The sequence below is a fragment of the Ooceraea biroi genome, chromosome 7 (assembly GCF_003672135.1).
Source record: "Ooceraea biroi isolate clonal line C1 chromosome 7, Obir_v5.4, whole genome shotgun sequence".
In the NCBI taxonomy this organism is placed as follows: domain Eukaryota; kingdom Metazoa; phylum Arthropoda; class Insecta; order Hymenoptera; family Formicidae; genus Ooceraea; species Ooceraea biroi.
The window spans coordinates 8,770,197-8,797,442 of record NC_039512.1 but is presented as its reverse complement, the minus strand read 5'-3'; the positions used below and the strand labels follow the sequence as shown (position 1 = coordinate 8,797,442).

Here is a 27,246-nt window from a genome sequence, read left to right as displayed (position 1 = left end):
AATTGTCAATTGCCAATCGCAGTCTCAATCCAATCGACAATCGCTAGTGTGATTAGACCTTTACACAATTAGATCTCTCCATAAGTGATACATCTTGGAAGGTTTTGCCTCTTCGATTTGATATATATGAAATAAAGTTACGAATATACATACTATTTTCAGATTTCCATTTTTCGTGCAAATCGTAAATTATAAAAAATGCCTAAATCTTGCCCTCAGTTTAAACCCTTTTATATCATTTCTATCATTTATTTCACCCTTTACACAATTTCTACTATCGATATTCTTCAGCAACACAATTACTTAATATTTTTATATCATTATTCTTAAAACATAAAACCTTTTCTCTTGTTAACTACACTTATGCTTATTATTACTGACGATATTACTACTAACATAATGATCTGTATTTAAATCAACCGTACACTCATATACATTATTAACGTCACGATGGCAATGACAGCCAAGCTAACACTGTGACTGAAATACATTTTGCATTCCACATATATCAACACATTTATTCATATAAATATTATTATCACAATTACAAATTTTTACAAATATGTTTTTACAAATATTATCACTCTTATCACAAACTTATATATATATAGATAACTTTCTTATCATCGAAAACAAAAATTATTTTTATTATTACTATCTTTAAGATTACTATTTAACTTAATATCTTTTTCCTTTTTAATATAATTAAATCTTTATTATACTTAAAAACTAAAAATTTATCCGTTTTATTACTGTAATCAACACAAAATTCATAATTATAATAATAATGATAAAAATTAAAACTATCAAAATTGCCCTTGCCATCACAAGGTCCATTACCTGTAATTCCTTTACAACTTCTTATTTTATTTATCTTATCCTGAATATCTATAAAAATATACTTAATTGTGGTCAGAGAGAGAGAGAGAGAGAGACTCAAAGTCTCCATCAACCCATCACCGTGAAATCTTCTTGTAATAATGCTCAGAGTCTCAGACATGAACGACAAATCTACAATCGAAGAGGCAAATACTTCCAAGATTAATTAATGATGTACTTACAGAGAGATCTGATTGTGCGATGAACTAATCACACTTTTAACTTCTTCTCCAACAACACAACATCCATACCCTCCATACCAAAATGTCAACCTATGGAGCCTACGATACCCCCAACCAATCAGAGACGATGAGGTCACGTGACCTAATTCGCCACTCTCTCCTTCAGAGGCTATCTGCTCTAGCTGCGATTTATGCACTCAGAGTTGCTAGTCTCATAATACATGTTCCGTGCAATTAGTATCTGACTTTCCCGAAGAGCGTTTGGTTTATTTTATATAGAACGTGCCGGTTGGTAAAGGTTTAGGTTAGATTAATCCAACATTTAATTATAATTTGTGACTATAATGGAGAACACACCGCCTATCAAGAGTAACAATCCCGCGCCGACGGTAGAACAAATCAACGCCGACAAAATCACTCTGGTATTTCCTCTATAATGATTGTTTTATTAAATGCAAACATAGCATTTCACTTGATCTTTATCATCCTTACTTAACCTTTGTGATTAGACGTTTATGCATTTCTTTATGATTATTTTGTGATATTGTTACAGCTTGCGAATAAATATTGGGCACCACATACTATAGACAAGCATCTGCCTTTCAATCCTAAGATAGTGACACATGTTTATTTCAATGAAGTATTAGTACCCACGATGTCCATTCGAAGGATTATGATGTTGGAATTTAGTCAGTATCTGGAGAACTTTCTTTGGCCAAATTATGATGCGAAGACTGCCTCACAAGAACATACCATGTCTATTGTTATCATGGTAAACGAGAAATTCAGAGAGCGGGTACAAGTTTGGGAGGCTTTCGAAAAGAATCCTACTCACTTTCCTGGTTTCTTTCAAAACGTTCTCGAGGCATGTCTCCAAGACGACATAAAGGACTATAATTTAAAGCAGCAGACATCGCTGATAGTTTTCTTGAATCATTGTTTCAACTCTATGGAAGTATCCTTGGTTAGAGAAGAGGTCAAGAGATTGGTATCTCTTTCCATGTGGACTTCCTTGCAACAAGGCAGAAGAGAACTTGAATTCAGAAAGTTCCCAAAGTGGAGAAAGTATTGGAAAATAATTAAAAAGAAAGATAATCCAGAAAATAAGGAGAAACTCGAGTGGGATCGCAGATTCTTACACAGATTAATGATCAAATTTATGACGATACTAGAAACTATTCCTCCAGAAGGTATGTATGTTATTCATTTGAATTTAACTTTTGCACCTTTTAAAAGAATATTTTTTAAAAATAATATATAACAATATATAATAATTGTTTGACAAATAATATTTTTCTATGAACTTGATAATTTTGTAAGTTAGAATTTTTACAAAATTTTATTAGCAGTGACGTTAAGCACTTACGACACCTTTAACGATGGACGTTTTTTTTATAGGACCTGTACTTATTGACAAAGTACGCTATTGTGAAAGATTTTTGGAGCTAGTCATCGATCTCGAAGCTTTACTTCCTACAAGACGTTTCTTCAACACTGTAATGGATGACAATCACTTGGTGGTACGTTGCCAGTTATCTCCCTTGCTGTATCGTCCAGAAGGAAGTTTATTTGGACAGGTAAGTCTTTATAAAGTCTATTACAGGGGTAGAGCACGATGAATAGTTCGGAATATTGGTTCGATTTTATTTATCGCTTATATCTTTCTCGTACAAAAGTCGAACGGCTATATAAATATAAATACTGCACAAATATCATTAAAAACATGAGATTATTTAAGATTCAGTGACACATATTTAACTATATTGTGCAACACATTTGCATAACAGATTACCTGTTAATTAATGATATTGATATTGCACAATATATAGTCTTATATGTTGAACATAAGTCAGTACATTTGTGTGGTGACATGATATGCTATAAACGTGGATGTTATGCAGGATGCTAGTGTCGAAATTGTGAAATGACAAATGTGTCTCGATAAGCGTACATTTTTCTAAGGCAAGAGCTTGATTTTAAGGCACATGTAATCACTAAATATGATCAAATAGTATCAAAATAGCATATAATTTTACCAGTGCCATTAATCATATATCAGATAGAGCATTTGAATCTCTAAGTCAGTTCATTTAAATACATATTATTAAATTCCCCAAAATTTAAAAAACCATTCAAAATTTTGAAACAATTTATAAAATCTTTCAACTCTTCTTTATCAACTTTTCCAATTTTGGTCATTCTTAATTTACGAATCGACTTAATTATCCAGATTGTTGCGTCGTTATTTACAATGTATTGCTGCATCTCGATATTACCTCAAATGCATATGTATATTTTTATGTATCCTCCGCTTGCACGTTCTGTATCCACTTTTCTACAATATTTATTACATATATAATACTGTTTCTTTCTCTATTAACCCATTGAGGACGACGTACCTCATATGAGGCCCAGACCTAATCTTTCATATGAGGTACGTCGTCCTCAATGGATTAAAGGACACATCCACACATTTTTCACACTCTACAAAGAATATCTTTTGGTTTCAATATAAAGTTATATATCTATATATGTTCATTACATATTTGGTAAAGATCTGCGCGCAAAAAGTATTCCTTTATGAGCTAAGATTTTAAGATAAATTTCGGAACGAGCATTTTGAACTCTGTCACATGATATGGAGAATGTATTCTTAGTACGATCATGAACGCACGCACGTGTGAGTTCTACTTGTATTCGGATGGCATGGAATGTTTCTTACGTATATATTACGCATATTAGTCATTTTACGCATTTCTCATCATAGCATACAGCTGTATGTGCGAAGTTTATTTGTACTCGTGACTTAAACACACTGTCGTCATCGTCGATCACGATTCGAATATAGATCACACACGTGACATAGAGCGATCGTGGAATCTGTTTGCAAGAAATCAATCGTGCATTAATAACCCGCGTTGATGGCCGTCATCTCCTCGCCCCAGTCGAGACCCTCGGTGTTGTCGCCGGTATTGCAGCAGTTGCACGTTTTCCCAAGTAGGAACGTGACCCTACGTTGGCCAAACACACACACGTAGAGTATAAATAATGCTTGCAACAAGTTCACGACGATGTGAAAGTACAGCAGGGCGTCGTACTTGAACCGCGACACCAGTAGCGAGAAAAAGCCAGCGCTCATGATCCCGTAGAGAAAGACGAACATCCGAAAACTATACTTCATCTTGTGATGTATTCGGCCGTACGTGCTCATCCGTTTGATTCTGTTCGCGGTGGTCAGCACGAAGCAGAGATCAAGGATGATGAAGGATGCGATGCACAGGAACAGCACGGAGATTCCGAGCCAGCCCACTGTCTCCTGAGCGGGATAAGCCGTGCCACCCACGGTCGGCTTGTTCGTCTCGAGGGCGAAGTGTGCGAAGATCGCGGTGCCGGCCATGCAGGCGGTCAGGCCCCAGACCCATAATGAGTAATAGCAGTACTTTCTGCCATCGGTCACCCGTAGAAAAACATTGCGCGATTTAAAGGTGTTCCATACGTAATAGCCCAAGGCGCTCAACCAGAAGAACGCGGCCATCAGAGAGACATACATGATCGTGTCTGAAAAAGGAAATAGAAACGGTTTTAATAGAATTTTCGGTATCAGATGGTTCAGCGATTTGTCTCTGGAGTTGGAGTTGAGTTTCGTTTAAGCGATTGTCGCGTTTGCTAATCGGTTCTTCCGTTGCGAGTGCGTTAAACGCACTCGCACTAAATCGTGACTCATCGGAGTCTTTACTCGGCACTCAGCCGACTTTCGCGTGTCTTATTGAGTTAATGGACTTGAAGTGAAAAAGATACGATCACAAATATTTTAAAGACTCTCTAAAAATCCTTACACTTCAGCATTAATTGTTAATCATAAATGTATGTACTAATTTTTCAAAGAATCTGTCATCAACAATGCGCAAATGTAATAGACATGTTCTGCTACATTAAATTGTAGGAAGACATTTCTTCGAATCATTTGCATCTTCTTCGCTCTGAAAGAAGCGAAGAAGGAATCGCAGATACTTATCGCGTTCTCAAGCTAAATAAAAGTTGTGTTTACTCGTGCGTACCAGCGATCATGAAGCTGATATGACTGCCGAACTCGGTGAATATTCTGACAGTCGAGGCACACTGATTAATTACGAGACAAAGAGTCATGCTGGTGATTATGTTGCCGACAAGATCACGCAGTTGCGGCAGCACAAAGTAGACCACCGCGACGATCAGATAGCATGCCATCGACACGGCGTGAAAAGCGGGATCGATCGCGTGCTTCATCAGGTAGTTGGTGTCGGTCCAGCGTACGGCGATGTCCGGAACGCAGAGCATGGCGTACGTCGCCACTAAATGATCCTCCGTGAGCACCGCCTTGTCGGCGCAATAATGTCCAAACTGATAGTCGTAGTGTATGGTCGCATGTTCCTTCTCGTCGTCGTCGTCGTCATCCAAGTTGGACATCGCGGCGCCGTAAACACCGCGATTCTCGTCCATGTCCTTCGTCAGGTCGACGATGTAGTGGCGAAGTACGCCGTTCGGCAGCATCGCCAGGCTGTCCGGCCCGGACGGGTAGTAGTACACGTGCCACTGATGCTCGTCCGGGCCGCATCTGGGTCTCCCGATCTTCAGCTCGTAACTGGGCTCGATGGGTCTCCTACGTCCCGTCGCCGGCTCAAGCTCCTCAATAAATTCCGGTCGCCACCTAGTCTCGTTGGTCTCCGCCAACGGTGTGCACCGATCGTCCACCAGCAGCTCCTCGGGCTCGCAACACTTGCCGATGTTCACTCTTGCGTCTCCGGCACCACTCACGTCGACGTGCTCGCCGGCAGGTTGCACGTCGGCATCACCGGTGACGGGTGCGCTCGTCCACGCGTTCCAGTAGATGAAGAGCAGCAGCAGCACGCTTCTTCTCGGACACATGACGCCGACACGCGCGGGAGCCCGCTTTCTACGCTCGCATCCGCGTCTTCTTCGCGTGCGTCTGCTGCAGTCGGAGAGAGGAAGTCACTACCACCGCGTGTCCAATCAGTTTCGCGAAGCGTCCATCCGTCCGTGATTCACCGACTCATCACGACGCGTGTCATGTTCGCCTTGCCATACCTGGCTGCTGGCTGCCAGTGCTGCTTGCGGCTAATCCACCTATCTGCCTACCTACCTAGCTATCCATACCCCTGCCTACCCCTGCCAGCGTCCGCCGCCATGACATTCCCGTCCTCTGCCGCATGGGGCTCCCCCCTGACTCCCCTACGTCCCTCGACGACCGTGAACAAGTTTACCTTCTCTTTTGCCTACACTCAGACACTACAGTGTGCGCCGGCGCCGCGCTCGCATGCACTCGCTTGTACCCCATTTCTTTCGTCTTTCGTGATTTTAGATACGATACACTTTTGATCCTTTTGAGCATTGATAAGGGGGTAAAGGTAAATTTTATAATATTTAAGATATTGTGTAAGCTGTTATGTCTAATGTGCAGATTATTAATCAAGAAGTTTTGGTGTAAAGATAGTCTTTTGCACTCTGCTCGGTTTTACTTATGCAGATTTTGATGTTTATATAATAATCGATTGTACATATCCAGAAGAGTTTAAGGATTAAGGGTTAAATAAGCATTGACGAAACTATATTGACAATTTGATAGGGCTTTTGATGAGATGTTAAAGAGTTATCAAATTCTGATAATGTTATGATATATGATAATTCATATCAATGAATGAGTGACATGGGAACTAAATTATCAGACATATCAAGAACCTCACTTACTTTCTTATTTATTAATTTAAAAGTTGAAAAAGAGAAAAGGAAAAGAAAGTTTTAATCATTCTGATATTTTTCTTAATTTTGTTAATTTCTTGATATTTTATTCCAAATGTATTCATTTTATTTCATTTTTTCCTTAATGTTTCTTCTTCGCAAAGTTATCATAATTGCCATAATTTTTAAATCATTAATGATTACATGTAATCCGCAAGGAGACAATTACCTGTATTGTTAATCTTATCCGTGGAAATATCGTAACATGGAAATGGAATTGATTGGGTAAAACGATATTACAATAATATTTCCCTCAAATATCATCGTAAGTCTTACAATTAGCATGATGAAGATTTGCGGTATTTACGCTTATGAATACGTATTTTTCGTCAAACTCTTATCTCTCCTGTTTTTCTCGCAATTCCTTTCATTCCGTCTTTATTACTCATTTGCTGCTTCTTTGATGAGCGCGTTAACTTTAGACCGCAATGTGCATAATACTGCACGTGCTCGTCTTGTCACGTATTTTGAGAGAATACCGGATTAGCGTGGACGAGTGCATTGCAGTTGCCTCGTCGCTGTGCATATTCAAAGCCAAGACAACAGCTCTGGGTGAGAAAATGATGAGCAAATATTTTCGGATTTACTGGTACGCCTAACATTTTATTGATGTGTAAAAGAAACAAATCAATTCTATTTAATATTTAAATATGAAACTATGAAACAGGAGAAACTAGCACTGTGTCTTGGACAATTATTATAATATGCTATTGACATTCATTCTTATTATCAATAACAGCTTTTGTGCCTAAAGCGCGTATTACAAAATTCTTTGAAATGTTTTAGAATTGATTTTGGAATTTTACGAAGTGATATTTTGAAATTGACATTTTACAATGCACGTCAAAAAGAATAAATCTATAATCATTGTTAAAGTTTAGCAACATAGTTCCGAGATAATTTTTATGCCTGTTATTATTTTCTTATTATTTGATTACGTATGTGAATAGATAATATCTGCTAATATACCTTCTTTTTCTTTCTCGTTTCTGTTACGTACTCTTTATCTTTACTTCCAACCAAACGTTCATTTGATTACGTACGCATAAACGTTACTTTATTATTAAGTCAATTTGGAATAATTATAGAAACGAATAGAACATAAACATGGAATGCTGTGACTACTAATGCGTCCACTTCTCCGCATATCATGAATCAGCATTTTTTAAGTATTAATATCGTACGTATAGTTTGTTTTCAAGCTGACGTCATTGAATTTTCATTCATATTTCAATGAAAAATATATTTACTACGAAGTGATTGAAAATTCAAATTGTGATATATTAACATGACTAACTTTTTTATAATTCTTTATAGTACTTTTTTACGATTCTATATTTTTTCGGTATTGTGTATGTAATTTTAAGATTAAAGAGCACTATGCTTGTAAAATATCACGATGAAAAAGCTGGGCATCACACGGGCATTGCACAGGCATCGAATGCTTCTAGATGAACATACCGCCGAGTAGTATCGATTGTCTCAAGACGAATCCCATTTGCTTAACAAATTTGTCTGCGTCATGCAATCGTGACCTACTACGTATCTACGTTACTATCAAAAAGGCAGAGCGCATCGCGCAAATGCAATCAGATTTGTTACCTCGGTACGCGTCTACATTTGTAATTTTATTACAAATTTTATCACATGTGTTTTATTTTCAGAGTACAACATGGTTGTACATTAGGAAAGTCCTAAGCTCCTGCAGCCTATTATGTACAGATTGATTATCTTGAAATTAATTTTATCTTACCAGAAATACAGAGAGTTTAGCAACTTTTAAATTAACTTTTAATAGTATATTGATCTTCATCTTATGATATTAAGAAACAGTTATTAAAAAACAGTTCTAATTTAATGAAAAAGTGCGCAGGTAGATAATTCACTAGATTTAGGATGCCTTGTAATTTATATCAATTTACATCAATGAACGCGACGATGAAATAGATGACGTGCAGCGAGATTAATGGAAGTAGGACGGATGGTATATGTTTACAGCATTCGATGCCTGCGGTGATAATTTTTATAGACTTGTTTTTGAGACTTATGCCAGTGCGTGGATCGGATTTTATTAACGGATACCACGAAGCACATGTATGAATATCGCAAATATTGTTTTGCTCGTGATGTGGTGAAAGCGACCGATAGCCTTCAGAGTCAAGAATCTAAGTAGCCTTTTGCACTATAATTCATTTCTTAACGGCTCATTATGCTCGTCGGTGCCTCAATGTCGAAAACTCGATTCTCGATGTGTGAGGGGAAAGGGGATTCGCTTACGCAATATTTACTGTGTACGAAAATCTCTAATCACAAATTCGCGTGTATGTGTGGCGAATAATATTCACGATAGTCCATAGAATGAAAACGATATGAATGAGTCGGAATTTACGCATTTCGCAGGAAATCGTAAAGACGTGCGGTGAGATGGATGACTCATTATCATTCATTACGTTTCCGCGAGTGACTTAAACGAGAATCTGCAACTGAATCATCAGAAATGACATTTCGCACTGAATGAATAATTTATATATGATGCATGATTACATTTTTGTATTATATTTTTAATTTTTCTTCCACACACGGTTATTCGATCCAACATTTACATAGTGTTTACGGAGATTCTTGTACAGCACTTAACAATGTATTTCTTAAAATTACGTATTTCGCTACGCCATAAAAATAACGTGATTCGCGATCGTGATGAGGATCGGTTATTTCTATAATATAATGATATTTATTGGCTAATCCGTTATCTGTCGATACTGCTGTATGTCTCTTTTCTGACTATACGTAGGGATACATGCGTGAACATGTACTAATAAGGAACATGATAAAACAATATTCATTTCGTGAAACTGAATTATGACTGACAATGGATTAAACAAAGTAGGGATGCACAAAGTAGGGACTGCAACAGCAAGAGTACAAGGACAACGTACTCAAATGTTATTTGCAGAATCAAACGAATTAAAACACGATAACAATTGCGTTATTCGCCTATCCACATTACCCGAGATGTCTTTTCCTGAACGACATGTGGTCTTACATCACACGTGATCCTCAGTCTCAGATATTGCGAGATTGAGAAGAACGTAAGAGTGCGTTAGCCTTGCTGAGACAGTTCAAGCTCTTCGGGTAAAACCTCCTCACACTCCTCGTCCTCGTAAGCCGCCCAGGATTTCGGGAAAACGATACCGCAAGGTCGCTTTTTCGCCAACAGCTTTCGTACTCTTTTTCGCATCGCGACCAGTAGCAGAAATATGATGAATCCTTGGAGACCGTTCAGCAAATCCGTCGGTATCCTGGCGAGAAAGGACGTTCATCGATTACATCGTGACTCGCAGATACATTATACTGCAATACTTTAAAGATTGCTTACCAGAACTCGTCCATCTTCGTCTCAATCGCGAATGATATCAGCTCGAAGATCCAAGTGATGCCCATAACGAGCACCAGTTTGATATACAGCAAACATTTAAATCGCAGGACCCGCAACTTGCTCCCCGTACAATTGCGATATTGATGCCATAAACGCCAACTGGTCAATCCGAGGTAGAGTACGTTCAGTGCTAGCAGAATACCAATCGGTCCGTAAAAGTACATCCACGTTTGTACAGTGCCTGCAAAGTAAGTCATTCGTTTTATTTTGTATTTTTTATTGTATTTTCTCGGAAAAGCAGGAATGTTTCTTTGAAATTTACCGCTGAACCAACAGCTGTATTCGCCAAAGCCAGGTTTCAAGTGTTGTCCGTGTATGTGGTGCATCGTCAGAGCAGTAACCAAGAAACAAGCCGGGCCGCCCCATCCCCAGATGCAATAAGCATAGAAGAGCGATTTTTCTCTCATCCTAAAGTTCTTAAACCTACGCACACAATTAAATTTTGAAGACCTAATTACTGATACTGTGATTTCATGTATGTTGAGAATTTTCCGGGCGCTTTACTCGCCTAATACTTACCATACGGCACGCCACACGTTAAAGGCCACGATGTTTAACCAAAAGAACGCGGACATGAAGGCGAAGTACAATATGAATCCTGTAAAGTACAAGAAACAACATTGCAAAGACACGAATTGAATAGCAGTAAAGAAAATGAGATTCTTTCGAGATGCAGCAGTTTCAAGTTCATCTTTTCGAGTTAAAGTCTGCTCGAAGTCGCAACAAATCCTCTCTTATACTTATCAATAGCATGGTATAATTATGTACCGAGAGAAACGCAAATGGCATAATCATCTTCGACGTGCGGCCGTAAGTGTTGAATAGACAGGACAGTATAGCTGACGGCCAGAGTAGTAACGGCAGCCATCATCGCCTTATCCTGGAGCTCCCGTAGTTCCGGCAATATAACGTACACCGCCAAGGTGGCGATTAAGAAGAAAGCCGAGATGATGCTGACGATACAAATCAACATGTTCTTCCATCGCATCGACACACTCTCGTCCATCATTTCCTCGTCGAAGCATGCTAGGGCGAGCTCGTTGCCGCTCCGTGCCGATTTAGCTATGCAGAATCTGAAATAAAATACACGTAAATGAGCAAACAATTTCGTTAACGATGGAATATGATACGCACAGTCACGATTGACATTGACCGCCGATTCATTATCGAAGAGCGAATATTATTAACAATTAAGCGCGCGATAGTAATGACACGTTGTAACAACGTGACTACTCCGGCTTCTGGAAAATTCTCAGGGATTTTCCGCGTACTTTTCAGCACTTCGGTACTTCCATGACGTACAATTTGTTTCCCACACACGTACGATAAGAATTAACGGTTCTTGTAATCACATAGTTGCGTAAACGCGTGATAAATCAGCCGGAAGCTGCGGAAGTGGTCTACCTGTCAGCCGAGATTTTCTCCTCCTGGTCGCTCTGCACCAGCCAGGCAGTGTCGTCCTCGTAGATGACGGTGAAGTTATCGTGTTCGCTAATCTCAGGATCGATCAGGTAGATGCCGTACGGGCATTCTAGGCGAATCCTCGAGCCGTCTGAACAATTGGCCGAGTAACGCCATACCGCGGCTTCGGGGCAGCAGGATACGTCGTAAGACAGGCTCGACGGGATCGAATTCGCGAGCAAGCAGAGCCACAGCAACCAGAGGGAACCTGCGAATCGCATTCTCGATTGTAGAACAACGATGCAGTTGACTCGACAAGCGCTTCTCGCAAAAAGAACGCTCGTCGAGGAGATATAGCTTAATATATCGTTAAGCCGTGTATTACTCCTTAGAAATTATATCATGTTTATTTAACCGCGATTGATAAAGAATTATTTTTTCACGTTAATCAAACGCATTATAATCAAATTTTGCATTAATGCTGCGTTAAAGTTACTCCTCGGGAAAAAATTGTTATAGGATTTGTATTAAGCTTGCAATAAAAATTCTTATTTGTGACGATGCATTCCTCTCATGAAAACTTCTTTTTGTGTAATGTATCCATACAAATAAGATTTGCATAGAAAATTGCTTATGCAAATTAAAGTATTAAATTAACAAGGTCTACGTTGCAGTAATAAAACATGTGACGGAGTGCTTTTTAATATGTTTCGCGAGTGTATTGCTGTGTTACAATCAAGCACTCGAACAGAATTTCCGCGTGCGTCACAAGAGTCAGTCCGATAGCAAAATGTTTTTATCTTCTTGTGATACTAGCTTCGGCGTTATCGCGAGACTGTATCGCGCAAGATTTGCAGTGGAAAATAATAAAATAGGAGTGCTCTTTTTCGTGCTCTATATACGCGATATCACGATGTACCTGCAGCTTCGTACTTGCTGACGATTGAACACCTATCATTTTTCTTTGTTCTCTTCTCTTTTGCAAATCCATTTTACAGAGGAGAGATGAGAAAACGGGCGCATATAAAGAGCGGTATATTCGCAATAAGAAGCGCAATAGGAGTGGTACCCGTAACCCAGTTTAACACTAATGGCAGATGTGTGATATGAGGCAATTGCTATGAAAGAAGAAGGGATGGCTCTGTTAACTGTTAATTCTTTATTACGAACGCCAGATTGTGTACGTGCGAACGTATGCATCACACGTGCATATACGCGAGGATACTCGCAGATATGTGGCAAGTGCGAGATCATTCCTCCAATGAATTTGAACATTTCATCCTGAGAATTGAGTCCCGTCTTCCTTGTTGAAATGCCAAGGGATGAGGAAAACGGAAGTTTGACGCATAGTGGATTTTCCATTTCGTACAAAAGTAATTAAATTAAATTAAATTAAATTCGATTTATTATATTAATGTCTGCGATTGATAAAATTAATCGTTCCATTAACTCTCACATGCGTAAGCAGATTATGCGTTAATTGCAACACATGTGTTTTGGACTGATGTATGCTATGTTTATGTTCTTCATGTTTCATTTACAGTGATTTATTGCCGTTATCATTATCAGTTAAGCGAACGCTCCATTTACTTTTGCATTTATAAAGCGCATACTATCATAATTTTGTGGGGTAACATTACATTTTGCAATATGACATCCAACTGGCACTGTTAAGCGTACGTGTCTCTTTCTCTTCCAACTATCCGACTTTGGTCGGGCGATCTTGTGACCCGATCGTTGTGACTATCTCGTCATGACGGGCAACATCAAGATTAGCAACATCAAACTTCAAATCACGATACCTCGTATTGTAAATTATTTTACTAGTATTCCATCATTAATCGAACATTGTTGCACAAGTTCTGGGAATTCTCGATGTAATGAAATTTTTTTAATTTTAAACTGCGGTTTAGTAAATTGCACGAACTTGCAGTAATTGTCATCTTGAGTGCTTGTCGTAATGATGACTTAATTAACGCGACATAAACGTCGACCATGTATAATAGGTATAATATGCTGTAATGCACACACATAATGAGCGAGAAAATAAACGCGCCGCTCTCGTGGCAAGTGTTGTTGATACCATCGTGTTCGTTCAAAGAGATGTTACGCCAACAAATTTTGCATCCGCTATTCATTCAGTCCTGAACGTCTCATAAACTGATAAGTCTTTTTTTACTTGTATATGATATGATTTGGTAATTTATGCAGAACAAAAATACAAAATCTTGACATTTTTACGATTGAAACACATTGAGGAGAGATAATAAAATGAGCTGAAGATTGAGTTGAAATTAATCAGTTTTAAGATTTCAACAGAAATGGAAGCGGACTAAAGACTATTGATAAGTCGGAAAAGCTTGCTTAATGCACTTTGTATTTCTGTGTCAAATTAGCTTTATGAGAATTAGGAAATGTCAAGATAAGTCGTTAAGCTCATCATTCATATTTATTTATAGATTTTATTATGATTTCTTCACAATAATTTATAGATTTCATCACAATCATTTACGGTGTCTTGTCTATCCTTTTATCGACTTTTATTACATTTATTACGCCTTTTAAGCGAATAATAAAAACTTGTTCTATAAGCCTGCATATATTGCTCACGTACACGTGGACGGACTGCGGATATATGCATTAATATTGACTGGAATTTAATTATCTGCTAATCATTCTCTTCACAGTATCTTCCTTGTTGAGCAAATATGGCAAATGATTAAAGTAATTTATACAGATAATCGCGAATTTTTCTACGGTCGTGTCTGAATTGAAGTCATTGTATAATATCAGATATCAATTCAATCGTTTATTCTGATAATAGATAAATTCATTAATTATCAGTTATACAATTAGGTGTTTTATTTTTAACGTATAACTACGTAAATTATTACGTTATACATCATCAACATGCGTCGCAAAATATCAACGAGCTACTTGATACAAATAAAAAATAAATAAACGAAAGCAAACACGATAAAACAATATAAAATTGAGAAATTATTATGTTCTTACTAATTATATTGAATACAATTATTATACGTTTCCACGAGATCTTTAATGTGCCAAGAGTTATAATACTTCAGAGTGAAAAAACATGCTTTGTAACAATGTAACAATATATTTTCTAAATTGATTCAAGATTATTAGAAATTATTTAAATTATTGAAAGATAAAGATGTAATAGCAACACTATTTTCAAGAAGCCCTTGTGGAGAAATATAAAAATTGAAATACAAACTACTACAACTGAAAGTGGGCAATTTTGTAACAAGATTACATCAACTGACATATCAACAGCTCATCAACTTTTTGATAGACAATTTAATTAATCGTGATCACCTTTAATCGCGTTACTGAGAACTAAGTATTACTGAGAAACAGTTCACAAACAATTTCTACGGTGACAAAGTGCGATGCATGAAAAAAAAATCGAGCGAACAAAGAGACAAGGAACTGAGCACGTAGGTAGGAAAATTACGCACCTCTGACTGACGGTGCACCCAGCTGCCTGCTGTAACTCACGTCGAACGGCGACATTATCCCCCGCTTATCTTGTTACCGCATTTCTTCGTTCCCTATCACGCGGGGGCGAGTTCTCTCCTCGCCGAGTCGGCCAAATAAATCGACCAGCCGGAGAAGCGGATGATTCCGCGTTACAAACTTGGATGCGCTCTCGGAGAGGAGCCAACTGACCACTTCTCGATATACCTCGCGCGAACGGGGTCAACGGACTGGCAGGTCACACCGGCGTTCGCCACCGAAGAACCAGAGTCGCGGCGACTGTTCTTCGCGGCGTGATTTCCGCGGAAAATTCTGCCGGCGAGGGCAGAAATACGTGTTTGCGGTTTTTCTTGCGTCGTTCCCGCTACTACGGTTTCCCCAGTCGCCTTCTCGTTAGCTGCGTTCTGCTGCTTTCCTTCCTCTCGACAATGATGGTCTATCGCGCGGACGGGGAATCGCTTACAATGACTTTATCGATTCTATCGATCAGTCGTCATTTTCACTCGAAAAGTCCAGAAACCGACGAGATTGTCGCGGAAAAAAATTCAGGTATATTTGTTCAGAACGTTACATCCAGGTCGTGCTCGAATGTTATCGAAATCGCGGGAAGAGCTGTCACGCGAGCTTTTACAGAGAAATCAACGATGTTTGGTATATATGCCGATACGATCAAACGGTGATAAGCGGTCGGAGTAGCGCGAGGACACGCTCACGCACTTACGTTGCGGGCGAAACTGAACACGCCGATGGTCTGCGCCCTGGAGTATGCCGTTGGAATGGTCCGAGTGCGGCTGGAGATAGCGCCGATTTTCTCCCACCTTTTTTTGTTTGGATCGACTGTGCGGTGTGCGATCGGGTCGTATATTTTTTCTTTTCGTTTTGCTACTCGTCACGAACTGAACTGAGCAGAGACAATGGCCAGAAAGACCGGTCGAGTCGTCATCAGATTTCTTTGTAATCATGTGAAACGTTGGTGCGACGTGTAAATGGGGATACGATCCACGCTCGTGAAGCCACCAACAAGAATCGTATAATTTCTTCTCTTAAAAGATAAAAAAAGAGCGAAGAGAAGAGAAGAGAAAAAAGTAAGGCACTCGTGAAGTAGATAAGAATCTGGTGAAAAAGTATGTTAGAGGGATATACCGTTAGCGTATATTATTTCTATATATATCATAAAAAAGAAAATGTTTTGATGTATTTTTGTAATCACAGATATAAAGCATGTTCCAGAAATTGTTTTGATAATCATTGAATAAATGAAGATGGCGGTTCTGGTAGCACAAGTTCCGATAATTATTACGATTAATTACTGTCATTTATGTTCGCCGCAATGCTTCCTTCAGACGGTTAATGGCGTTTAAGAAAGATGTTTGATAGAATACGTGAATGAGTAACGAGCCATGATAATTAGTCCTAGTTTATTATTAAGTGCGTTCATTAATCTCTAATCTCTGTGCGAAAAAGCTCAAAGAATATGATGCGAATCCATATGCAATATCTATTTATAAACGGAGTTCATTATATGTTACACACATAGGAACAGTTCGAAATACATATATAAGATTGAAGATTATTCTCAAACTGTTCTTAGATCCGCATTTCTAGAAAATATTTTTATAGAATATTTTTATAGAATATATTTAAGAATTTTTATAGCTTAGGAAAGAGCTTTACAACGCACGAAATGTTCCTTTTTTGGAGATATGGATTTAAGGCGACTAACAAATAAACTGTTTCCATTCGATGAATGAAATGCGCGGAGAATAAACATCGGCTTCTCAAAGAGCTCGAATTTCTTGGGAAGACGCATCGTTGAAAGAGAAAGAGTCCTCGTCCGTCGAGAAGAACGATTAGCATGACTGGGTCCGGTCCTCTTGTCGACTATGACGTCGCAAACGATTATAAATGCAATGATTCTGTTGATTCTGGTTTTATTGATGTACACACGCGAGCACACACATAGCCAACCAGTTCTCTATCAAAATAAAGTTACGTGGGCATGTGATAATTAATGCTACTTTAATTTTCAAAAACATGTGATTGGATCATCTCTGACATTTGATTGCAGCTCCTGGAAATGCTCAAATTCTACGCCCGGTTCGAAATCAGCGAGGAAACTGGCAACCCTTTGATGGATCACGACATGACACAGTTTCATTACGCTAAAATTACATCCCTTCAGGTATGTATTGCCGCTGCAAATTGAAAATTGGATAATAGAGGATAGAGGTGAACATATATAATGTCTGAACCGGAATATTCATGAATAATTTATTCAATTTTTATAATGCGGACGGTTTATATAGATTTCTTAATTAATGTAATTCATTATTTTTATATTATGTATAATCTTCTCATTATGTATGTCCTGTGCGTTATACAATTTCCGTAAGATAATCGAATCGTCGATCAAAAGAAAATGATAAATTTGAGAATTTTTTCTATAATTAATTGTCTGGTTGATCATGTTATTGACACACGACTGACGGACTCATGAATATAATTATATATTCTTGAAATCTCGAGGATAACAGATATAATTTTAAAACGTTGTTTAGAATGCGGTCTTCGCGAAATTCCCGGATCTAAGAAGTTTTGCATTAACTAACGTAGCCAGCGTTGATGTGCGGGACGCTCTTTACAAGCACTTCGGTTCACTGAGGTAAGTTGTTCTGAAAAGTCTATTTTATATAACTATAATATAACTGTAATATAATTGTAATCATAATATGTATTTCATGATGGTGATTTATAATATATCTATCATGACTTTAATATTAAAGTAATCGATAGAACACGACGAGTAATGTTGATTTCTATTTCTAGTCAGGAAAAACTCAGGGGTATCGCAAGTTATTTGAATTTAGTGCCGCCCGTGGAGCGCGAAAAGGAAGAGAATTGGTATCGACTGGACATAGATTTTCTGCGTGAATTGCTGGTGAGTACAAAAGGAGATATGTCCAAGCGAGACCGCCGACGACGCGAGATTTACATTGCCGAGATTGTCGCCGAATTCTGAGAGCGTGCATTTTAATTTCAGATATCGCGGCACGAGCGTAGGCCGTCGCAGCTCGAGGAGCTGAATGAAATGCCCCTCTACCCGACCGAACACATTATCTGGAACGAGAGCATCGTCCCAACCGAATATTTTTCTGGCGAGGGCTGTCTGGCTTTGCCGAAACTGAATCTGCAATTCCTCACGTTGCACGATTACCTGCTACGAAATTTCAACTTATTCCGCTTGGAATCGACGTGTACGTAGAGAGTAATAAAAAATTATTGTTTAAATGTTGAATTTATAACTAAACATTGCTTACGTATTATTCACAGATGAGATACGACAGGACATCGAGGACGCGGTGAGCAGACTGAGTCCTTGGTATGTTAATTGCTGCATCATCAGTTATCTTCTATTCTTCTCTTCCTTCGTGTGAAAGTAATCGACATTTTTGTTGTTCGCATACAGGCAAGCAGAGGATAGTGGTGTCTATTTCGGCGGATGGGCCAGGATGGCTCAACCTATCACGCAATTCGCAGTGGTCGAGGTGGCTAAGCCCAATGTCGGTGAGAACCGACCGTCGAGAGTCCGCGCCGACGTCACAATAAATCTTAATGTTCGCAAGGAAATTAAATCCGAATGGGAGAATCTTCGCAAACATGACGTCTGCTTTCTTATGACGGTCAAGCCGCCAAATCCTATTGGTAAGATAAAAGATAAAAAGAGAGAATAATATGCTATTTTTTTTAAGATTACATAGAAAAAGTTTATTTTGTGTCATAATAACAAAAAGTCTTGTTAAACATATTATAACCAAATATTTATCTCCATAATGATAATATAAAATTTATATTATAAATAATAGAAGCACTGAGATAATTTTTGTGTTGTTGCAGGTACCAAGTATAGTCATAAGCTACCTTTTATACCACAAGTGGGTCTAACGACAGTGCGAGGTTGCGAAGTTGAAGGTATGCTCGATTCGAACGGAAGAGTGATAGAGGATGGGCCTGAGCCGAGACCGATTCTACCGGGTGATTCGAGAACTTATAGAGTATGGCTAGACTGCAATCAATACCGGATCGACATGGATAATGCCAGTCACGGCGGCGAGGATGTGTACGAGGGATTTAATATTATAATGAGACGTAAACCTAAAGAGAACAACTTTAAAGCCGTCTTGGAGACTATAAGGGAGCTCATGAATACTGAATGCGTCGTGCCTGACTGGCTGCACGATATAATTCTTGGATACGGTGATCCTGGCGCAGCATGTTATTCTAGGTAATCTATCATTATTTACCTACATATCTATACTAACAATAAAGCTAAATCTGTCCATTTGTTTAAAGCTATATCAATTGAAAACTGTTGACCAAATTTATTCAATTTATTTTATCAAACTTATTGAACAGTCGCATTGAAAATCATAATTCAATTAAGAATAAAAAAATTTTTTTAATGTTATGTGATTTAATGTGACAGAATGCGGGATGAAATCGCCACGATGGACTTCAATGACACATTCCTCGACATAGATCACTTGCGAGCCAGTTTTCCCCAATACGAGATTAAAATCGATCCCGAAGATGAGGAAAATCTCGTGCGACCGTTTCAGCTAACATTTCAGGATGTTCTTGCGAAGCGCAACGATGAACCGATTAAAAAGATCATTAAAGTTAAGCCGCACGTGCCACTCAGTAGAGGACCATACCGAGCGAATGAGCCGAAGAAGTTAGTATTTGCTTTATTTATTTTCTGTGCAGCATATTTTAACACATCAAAATGTATTTTGTTATTTTTTTTAACTGAAAAAGAAAACATCACATTGCAGAAATCAAATTCCCTTTACGCCGACGCAAGTCGAGGCTATACGGGCCGGAATGCAGCCAGGTCTGACGCTGGTCGTCGGTCCGCCCGGTACCGGTAAAACGGACGTCGCCGTGCAAATTATCTCAAATCTCTATCACAATTTTCCCAATCAGAGGACATTAATTGTGACGCACTCTAATCAAGCGCTCAATCAGTTGTTTGAGAAGATCATGGCCCTTGATATTGATGAGAGGCATCTACTGCGTCTCGGTCACGGAGAGGAAGCCTTGGAGACCGAGAAAGACTTCAGTCGCTATGGCAGGGTCAATTATGTTCTCGCCAAGCGTTTGGATCTGTTACTGGAAGTTCAGAGATTGCAGGTATTGTTACTTTTAAGCTGTCAAGTTGATAGATAGATATATTTATTGCGCCCTGAAACAGGTCCCCTAAAGCGCTCAACTCGACAAAATGCAAAATGCATAATATCGTGATAGATCATAAATTCATAATTATCAAGAACAAATAGTATGGATATAATGGAAATAATAATATGATAATAATATAAAACAAATAAAAATAAAATAAGAAGGAATAAAATATAAGTAATATGATACGGAGTGTCCGTAACACAACTCGTACAATGTGTTTTCTTTTTTTCAGGAATCCCTGAACGTAAAGGGCGACGTCGCATATACCTGTGAAACGGCAGGATACTTCTTCATGTATCAAGTATCTCCGAGATGGGATCGTTTCGAGAGTAAGGTAAAACAAAGACAAAGCACAAGCGAAAAGTCTGATTTGCCTTCTATAGTCGATGAAGAATTTCCATTTTACAAGTTCTTCGACAACGCCCCGCAGCCGCTTTTTAAGCGGAATTCATTCGAGGAAGACCTCAAGATCGCGGGCAGCTGCTTCAGGTAAGAGCTCATACGATAAAATTATAAAGTAAACAATTATGTCTGTTCTAACTTCTAACGGGATGTCGTCTACACAGATATATCGAGAGGATATTCGCGCAGTTAGAAGAGTTCCGTGCCTTCGAATTACTGCGCTCGGGTCTCGACAGATCAAAATACTTGCTCGTGAAGGAAGCCAAAGTAATCGCGATGACGTGTACGCATGCGGCGTTGAAAAGACGCGAACTCGTTGACATGGGCTTCAAGTACGACAATATCCTCATGGAAGAGTCGGCGCAGATTCTCGAGATAGAGACCTTCATCCCGTTGCTGCTGCAGAATCCCCAGGATGGTTACAATCGCTTGAAGCGTTGGATAATGATAGGTGATCACCATCAGTTGCCACCCGTAATAAAAAATATGGCTTTCCAGAAGTACTCGAACATGGAGCAATCACTGTTCGCGAGGTTCGTGAGACTAGGCGTTCCCACGGTTGATCTTGATGGGCAAGGTCGTGCCAGACCTAGCATTTGTAATCTGTACAACTGGCGTTACAAGAAACTGGGCAATCTGGCACACGTGGAGCACAGTCCCGAGTATCTGGTAGCCAATGCCGGTTTCCTGTACGATTTCCAGCTGGTGAACGTTGAGGACTTCAATGGCGTCGGCGAGAGCGAACCCAGCGCTTACTTCTACCAGAATCTTGCGGAGGCTGAATATTGCGTTGCAGTGTTCATGTATATGCGTTTGCTTGGGTACCCGGCGGACAAGATTAGTATACTGACCACGTACAACGGTCAGAAGCATCTGATAAGAGACGTGATAAACATACGGTGTGCGAACAACCCTCTGATAGGTCGACCGAACAAAGTAACGACTGTCGACAAGTATCAGGGTCAGCAAAACGACTACATCCTACTGTCCCTGGTGAAGACGCGTGCGGTCGGACACCTAAGAGATGCGAGACGTCTAGTAGTGGCAATGTCACGTGCCCGTCTTGGCCTCTACGTTTTCGCTCGCGTGTCTCTCTTCAAGAACTGCTTCGAGCTGACGCCGGCGTTCGATCAGCTGATGCAAAGACCGCTGAAATTACAACTATTGCCACAAGAACTCTATCCTACCGAGCGACCAAACGACGCCGTGCCCACAATGGTCCCGATGGAGATCGAAGACATGCCGCACATGGCCAAATTTGTCTATGATTATTACATGGAGAAAGTTAGTGGAATGAAGGTAATTTTTTTATAAAATGAAAGAGAAATGTTTGATATACGTTTTGAATCTCTGAAACTTTACAGTTATATTTTGCATTGATGTGATTAATTTACTATGATTGTAGTTGAATAAATTCTCTGTTGCCTGTCATATAATATTTGGTTATTTTCAGGGCTCACAGAAAATGTGGCAGAAACCGGGAACTATGCAGACAATGAGCAGTCCAACGCATAAAGTTCCCGTTCATCCTGGCGCCGATGATGATACTGATGAAGAAGAAGAACTCAATCAACAGAATGAAGAAACAAAAGAATTGAAAGAAGCAACAGTAGAAAATAAATACGAACCCATAAAGAATTTAGTGGAAGACCCTCCGAGTGAGTCTGAAGACGACCGTTAAATAGATCATGTTGTAATATGTCTACCTACGTACAAAGACTACCAGATACTGAGGAACATTGCACAGGAAAACGATCCATTCTAGGAAACAGAATTTGCTCCAATTTCAGAACATGATGTACAGCAAGCGATGTCTGCTAGCTTGAATAATCGAGCGGCAATGATTATAATAAAATAAATTTTATTATAAATCATATTACATATATATTAATATACAACAATAGAATATCTTCTTGCGCATAACTTAGTAAAATAAAATACAGTTTTTACAAATATCAGTCGTACTAACATCTATCTTCGACGTTCAACAAACTTTTCATCAGTCACGTGTACTAAGTACTCTGTACAATTTCATACAACAGAAGCTTTCGCGGAAGACGTCTCACGAAAAGGGATCGATTTTCTTTTTGGACAGCGTTCCTTTCCGGTGCGCCTCGATCCTTTTCAATTTCGCCGATTTATCCGACATTCTCCTAGAATTCGAGACGCTTTGTCGAACGGTGGATGGTACGTAACTGTCGTCGAACTTCATTAGCTTGCTCGATGACTTAAAGTCGGGCTCGTATTCTTCCACGGAAGGCTTGACCCCTTTGGAGTTCGGCACGTATTCTTTCAGGATGTCGTTGGGAATTGTCGTGGTGGCACACGGCTCGTAGGTCTCATAGGTCGCCTCTAGTTTCTCGATGGAGTTTGGCACGTAATTCACATCCTGCGGGACACATTTGCTGCTGCACAGGGTTGGCGTGTACTCGTTCATCGCTAGCGGCATACTCTCCAACGCGCTCTTCTGGCTGGGTACGTATTTGAGATCTGTACAGGATTTCTTCGCCTTCGGCGCGTCTGGAATGTATTCCTCCAACGGCGCACTTTTCAGATCGTCGAAAAGGTCGTACTTCCGTTTCTTCTTTCTCTTCGAGTCCTGCTCCGTCTCAATCTTTTTCGGGGAAGTCTGCGTCGGTTTTTCAGACGTTCTCTTCAGTCGATCATTTTTTGTGTCGGCTCGATTTGTTTTTGTGCTGACTTGATCACAGGATTTATCTTCTTTTGTAGGTTTTGTCGTATCGTCTCTTGTTTTCACTTTGCTCCTCGATATCTTCGATATCTCGTTAATTTTTTCTCGCTTCACTGATCTTCTTGCTGGCGATACGTGTACTTTGATTGTGGGTAAGGATGTGGCGTCGCTCGCGCATTCTGGATATTCGAAAGTATACCTGTTGTACAAATTTTGTTTAATATAAATTCTCTTAAGTGATTAATACTAAATGATTATCGAGTCGGAACAATTACGGTCTTACGTGACTTCCAATTGTCGGGTGGACTTTCTCCATTCACATCCTTGACCTTCACGATGTGATCCATTACTCCGTGGGCCGTTTCGCAGGACCGCGCGCTCCAGTATTCTATAGAGAGCAGCCCAATCTTCGACTTGCAGCCATTTGTTAGTGATGACCTTCTGCTTCTTAATCTCTACTGTTTTTTCCTGCACGGTGACCACGGCAGTGGCCAGGCAATCGTCCGAGGCCTACGAATATAATATTGCGATATAAGAAGATTATAAGTTCGGTGGAAACTGTTCCGCGGAATTAAAAACGCGGAAAATGTTCTCCGTCGTATGCTGGAGAAATCTTGATAGGAATAGAGATACTGAATCATAATTATATAATTATTACGTTAACTACATTATCCGATACGATTACACTATTTTATACAAAAAAATACGTGACACAATAGTTTAATCGCAGTGGCGATTTCATACGATACATCGTATCTATCCAATCGTACGAATCGAAGCACCTGTAATTTATATCACTCGATACAGCGATTATCGCGATGTCCATCAACCGTTCGAGATATCAATGAGTATTATTAGCCGACAAAATCTCCGGGTACTGGACGTTTCATCGATCAATCCTCACAGATGGCTAATGCACTAGCGCGCGTGGCAAATGCGAGCGCGCGAGCGCGCACGCCTGACAACCAGCTGTTGACAACTGTTGCACGCGGTACCTTGATCACCTCCAGATACTGGCCGTCCCGGAACATGTTGCGCTCGAGTGCGCCAGCGGTGCGAAGACGCGGCGCGTCGCCGAACATCCGCGAGGGCTGCTCCGCTGTTGTTCCTCGGGCCGCGACGTTGACCAACCGATGTCCGAGCGAGCTGACGTCGCGCGCGGACTCGCCCGCTCGTCGGCGCACACGCTCCTTCTCGCCGGCGGCCTCGCGGAATGGGAGCGCGCGAGCCAGACTTCACTCGCACGTGAAGTCACATCTTTTTTTATGCAATCGCGCCCCGGACCGGGCCTGCAAATTGCGTGCGTTTCTCTCGCTTTCCCCGTACCGGTACGTATAATGATTTGTAATTTCGGGGAGATTGCGGTAATGTTGTATAATAGTTGTTGGAAAGTTAAATGTGTCAGAGAGCGGTACGGCTAATTGCGATTACGTAGTGCGAGGTTTTTTTGAATGAAACGCGCGCGCGTCAAGCTCGGCAGTCGACTTGGAATATTTCTGGAACCGTGACTAGTCGCCGCTTGGCGATCCTGTCGATCGAACGAGTTTTATCTGTAACTGATAACGTGAATCGTTTATGGGTGATATCTATTTTTTTCCCTCGAGCTTTGGAGAGAAATAATAAATTTAGTGTGAAATAAGAATACATGTTTGTCTCACACAGCATATGTAGAAATGTGTTCGCACGAAGTTTTGATTTTACATGAAATCATTTTTTCCTAAATGTGTGTGTGTGTGATTAATAAAAAATGGAATCTATTTTTATTAGAACGTATATTAATTTAGAATTGTAACCTTAGAGAAACGTATGCAGACTCAAATCTCTCCTTATTTATCCATTTCGGAAATTATTGACATCATTCTGGCATTCGGCAGATTACATAATGCACGGCTGCGTTCGGAAAACAGCGCTGGCAGAATTATTCGGTAAACACTCCACGAATGTGCTCCGCGATTAGCGACGGCGTGATTATTATTATTATTATCATGTTTTTCCGAACACAGCTGTTTTCGCAGCTCGCATTCGTTCCGCTGAGCCTCGCACCGAGAGTTAACCGAGAAATTTAATTATCCATGATAATCCAAGAAAAAAAATCAAATTGCACGTGCGATGTATAAAAGTTCAACATCCAAAATTTGCAAAAATGTATCTGCACACGAAAAGTTACATAATAATTAATACCGAACGAGCGTCGTTCGTTGCTTCCAATCCAACCTTAACAGGCGCCGATAACGAATCGTTGATCGCAGGAGGTGACGGTACACACGATCGAGCAATCACAGTTGGTGTGTACGAGTGTTTTCGATCTAAACGACCGCATTGCGAACGATATTCGTGAATCGATCTGGCACGACAGAAAGACAGGATTGACCATGGCGCGCGAAGGAACGCCTACGATTGTCGAACGTCTTGAGAATTTCATGGAGAACGAGACGGGACCAGGCAAGGTAGCTTTCCTAACCTCTTCGCGTCATCATCATATGATCGATCTGTCAATCGCGCTCACTCGTGATTTCTCTTTTTAGCTCGTTACTTATGGCATCGCCAGCGCCGGTCTATTAGTTGCTCTATATAGAATCAGACCTGTAAGTACTGCTATCCCTGCCCCCTTTAATCTGGCACTCCTCGCCGCATCTGTCTCACAAATTGGTTTTTCTTTTCATTATTTCTCAGTTCGCAAAATTTACGAAACCGTCCGATGTACCATTTCACTTCCTGCAGTCGCGAGTTCCGCTCCAAGGTACCGTAATGCGCGTGGAGCCGAGCAATGGTGTTCTACTTATGGTCAATCATGAATCGTTACTACCCTTTCCCCATTTTAACAGCAAGAGTTACTTACCTGTAAAACTCAGTGGCGTTGACGTTACGAGCAATGGTAAGTATCAGACCGAATGACGCAATCTGTAGCCACTGTCGAAACACATCAACCTTTCAGGTATAAGTTGGTTGCAGTCCATAATCAATGGAAATCGCGTTACGTTTGTGCCACTAGCCAAGGAGAACAATTATTTGGAGTGTATAGTTACAATGCCACAACACGATCAAGTGAGAAAAGCAAGAAATATCATTTTGCATGATCATATACATGTGTTACTGCTCGTACTATGCTCATATGTTATTTTTATAACAGGATTCGTTAAGGGTCGGGGAGGAACTAGTCAAATTAGGTTTAGGTACAATATGCGAGTCTCGGACAGGCGTAAAGGACAAACACGTCCTACTGTACAAACAATCTCTAGCAAGCGCGCAAAAATGGGCACGATTTAGTAGAAACGGACATTGGCACTTTGTGAAACAGCCAACGTATTGGTGGAAAATGCAGATATTTATAATTAATAAAATGAAGTCATTGTTACCTACTTACATAGCTAAACAGCTTAATCTCTAAAAGTATTGTGGCTTGTTTTTATATAATAAATAATTTGATATATAATATAATAAATTTATAGTGATATATTTTTTGAGTAAATTTTTAAAGTTTGCATTGTATGAAAGAATTATGTACTTTAAGCCTTTCCAATAAAGATGGTTATTTTAGTAATTTCTTAGTTATTTTCTTTTCAATTCCAGAATAATGTTTAAAAAAATTATTTTCCTTGTGAATTACGTATTTAAATAATTCTAAATCTTTTATCTTATTCTGAATGTACATTTCTTTAAACAATGTATATTTTATGTGTATCATATTATTATAAGGATTTTAATATTTACAC

At 39.6% G+C, this 27,246-nt stretch overlaps 5 protein-coding genes across 8 annotated transcripts; 2 read left to right on the top strand and 3 right to left on the bottom strand.

Moving 5' to 3' along the window:
- Positions 1-1,290: 1,290 nt before the first annotated feature.
- On the top strand, positions 1,291-22,791 carry LOC105282395 (RNA helicase aquarius). Its single transcript, XM_020032666.2, has 15 exons — positions 1,291-1,483; positions 1,615-2,251; positions 2,460-2,638; positions 17,270-17,383; positions 17,760-17,863; positions 18,028-18,139; positions 18,242-18,455; positions 18,532-18,580; positions 18,668-18,903; positions 19,096-19,483; positions 19,685-19,933; positions 20,034-20,391; positions 20,672-20,928; positions 21,006-22,140; positions 22,295-22,791. Exons 1-15 carry the CDS (start codon positions 1,406-1,408, stop codon positions 22,520-22,522), a joined length of 4,338 nt encoding a protein of 1,445 aa, XP_019888225.2. The 5' UTR covers positions 1,291-1,405; the 3' UTR covers positions 22,523-22,791.
- Positions 2,685-6,235, bottom strand: LOC105282394 (probable G-protein coupled receptor Mth-like 5). Its single transcript, XM_011344332.3, has 2 exons — positions 5,120-6,235; positions 2,685-4,619 (listed from the first exon to the last, which is right to left on the bottom strand). The coding sequence occupies exons 1-2, from the start codon at positions 5,964-5,966 to the stop codon at positions 3,967-3,969; spliced, it is 1,500 nt and encodes a 499-aa protein (XP_011342634.1). The 5' UTR covers positions 5,967-6,235; the 3' UTR covers positions 2,685-3,966.
- LOC105282393 (G-protein coupled receptor Mth2) lies at positions 9,398-15,877 on the bottom strand. Its single transcript, XM_011344331.3, has 7 exons — positions 15,183-15,877; positions 11,701-11,965; positions 11,065-11,369; positions 10,816-10,894; positions 10,559-10,719; positions 10,237-10,477; positions 9,398-10,159 (listed from the first exon to the last, which is right to left on the bottom strand). Exons 1-7 carry the CDS (start codon positions 15,235-15,237, stop codon positions 9,961-9,963), a joined length of 1,305 nt encoding a protein of 434 aa, XP_011342633.1. The 5' UTR covers positions 15,238-15,877; the 3' UTR covers positions 9,398-9,960.
- Positions 22,758-24,652, bottom strand: LOC109611166. 2 transcript variants are annotated; one of them, XM_020032667.2, is made up of 3 exons: positions 24,529-24,652; positions 23,817-24,043; positions 22,758-23,732 (listed from the first exon to the last, which is right to left on the bottom strand). In XM_020032667.2, exons 1-3 carry the CDS (start codon positions 24,613-24,615, stop codon positions 22,904-22,906), a joined length of 1,143 nt encoding a protein of 380 aa, XP_019888226.1. In that variant the 5' UTR covers positions 24,616-24,652; the 3' UTR covers positions 22,758-22,903. The 2 variants fall into 2 exon arrangements, with proteins under 2 accessions (XP_019888226.1, XP_019888227.1); XM_020032668.2 differs by having other exon boundaries at positions 24,538-24,632.
- LOC105282392 (protein C3orf33) lies at positions 24,636-27,074 on the top strand. Of its 3 annotated transcripts, none has more exons than XM_011344328.3 (6): positions 24,636-24,861; positions 25,783-25,980; positions 26,059-26,118; positions 26,255-26,408; positions 26,469-26,578; positions 26,664-27,074. In XM_011344328.3, exons 1-6 carry the CDS (start codon positions 24,667-24,669, stop codon positions 26,919-26,921), a joined length of 975 nt encoding a protein of 324 aa, XP_011342630.2. In that variant the 5' UTR covers positions 24,636-24,666; the 3' UTR covers positions 26,922-27,074. The 3 variants fall into 3 exon arrangements, with proteins under 3 accessions (XP_011342630.2, XP_019888228.1, XP_011342632.1); XM_020032669.2 differs by having other exon boundaries at positions 26,207-26,408; XM_011344330.3 differs by lacking the exon at positions 24,636-24,861 and adding an exon at positions 25,148-25,458 and having other exon boundaries at positions 26,207-26,408.
- Positions 27,075-27,246: the final 172 nt, after the last annotated feature.

What these genes read in the sequence shown, in the direction of transcription:
- LOC105282395 (XM_020032666.2), top strand. Translation starts at nt 1,406, where the DNA reads ATGGAGAACACACCGCCTATCAAGAGTAACAATCCCGCGCCGACGGTA. An exon ending in AAGGAAGTTTATTTGGACAG is followed by an intron (nt 2,639 to 17,269) that starts GTAAGTCTTTAT and finishes ATTTGATTGCAG; the next exon opens with CTCCTGGAAATGCTCAAATT. An exon ending in GTGAGCAGACTGAGTCCTTG is followed by an intron (nt 18,581 to 18,667) that starts GTATGTTAATTG and finishes GTTCGCATACAG; the next exon opens with GCAAGCAGAGGATAGTGGTG.
- LOC109611166 (XM_020032667.2), bottom strand. Translation starts at nt 24,615, where the DNA reads ATGTTCGGCGACGCGCCGCGTCTTCGCACCGCTGGCGCACTCGAGCGC. An exon ending in AGTATCTGGAGGTGATCAAG is followed by an intron (nt 24,044 to 24,528) that starts GTACCGCGTGCA and finishes TTATATTCGTAG; the next exon opens with GCCTCGGACGATTGCCTGGC. An exon ending in ACCCGACAATTGGAAGTCAC is followed by an intron (nt 23,733 to 23,816) that starts GTAAGACCGTAA and finishes TTTGTACAACAG; the next exon opens with GTATACTTTCGAATATCCAG.
- LOC105282393 (XM_011344331.3), bottom strand. Translation starts at nt 15,237, where the DNA reads ATGTCGCCGTTCGACGTGAGTTACAGCAGGCAGCTGGGTGCACCGTCA. An exon ending in AACGTGTGGCGTGCCGTATG is followed by an intron (nt 10,720 to 10,815) that starts GTAAGTATTAGG and finishes TTGTGTGCGTAG; the next exon opens with GTTTAAGAACTTTAGGATGA. An exon ending in ATACAGCTGTTGGTTCAGCG is followed by an intron (nt 10,478 to 10,558) that starts GTAAATTTCAAA and finishes CTTACTTTGCAG; the next exon opens with GCACTGTACAAACGTGGATG.
- LOC105282394 (XM_011344332.3), bottom strand. Translation starts at nt 5,966, where the DNA reads ATGTGTCCGAGAAGAAGCGTGCTGCTGCTGCTCTTCATCTACTGGAAC. An exon ending in TATCAGCTTCATGATCGCTG is followed by an intron (nt 4,620 to 5,119) that starts GTACGCACGAGT and finishes TTCCTTTTTCAG; the next exon opens with ACACGATCATGTATGTCTCT.
- LOC105282392 (XM_020032669.2), top strand. Translation starts at nt 24,667, where the DNA reads ATGTCCGAGCGAGCTGACGTCGCGCGCGGACTCGCCCGCTCGTCGGCG. An exon ending in ACGAGACGGGACCAGGCAAG is followed by an intron (nt 25,981 to 26,058) that starts GTAGCTTTCCTA and finishes TTCTCTTTTTAG; the next exon opens with CTCGTTACTTATGGCATCGC. An exon ending in CGTTGACGTTACGAGCAATG is followed by an intron (nt 26,409 to 26,468) that starts GTAAGTATCAGA and finishes TCAACCTTTCAG; the next exon opens with GTATAAGTTGGTTGCAGTCC.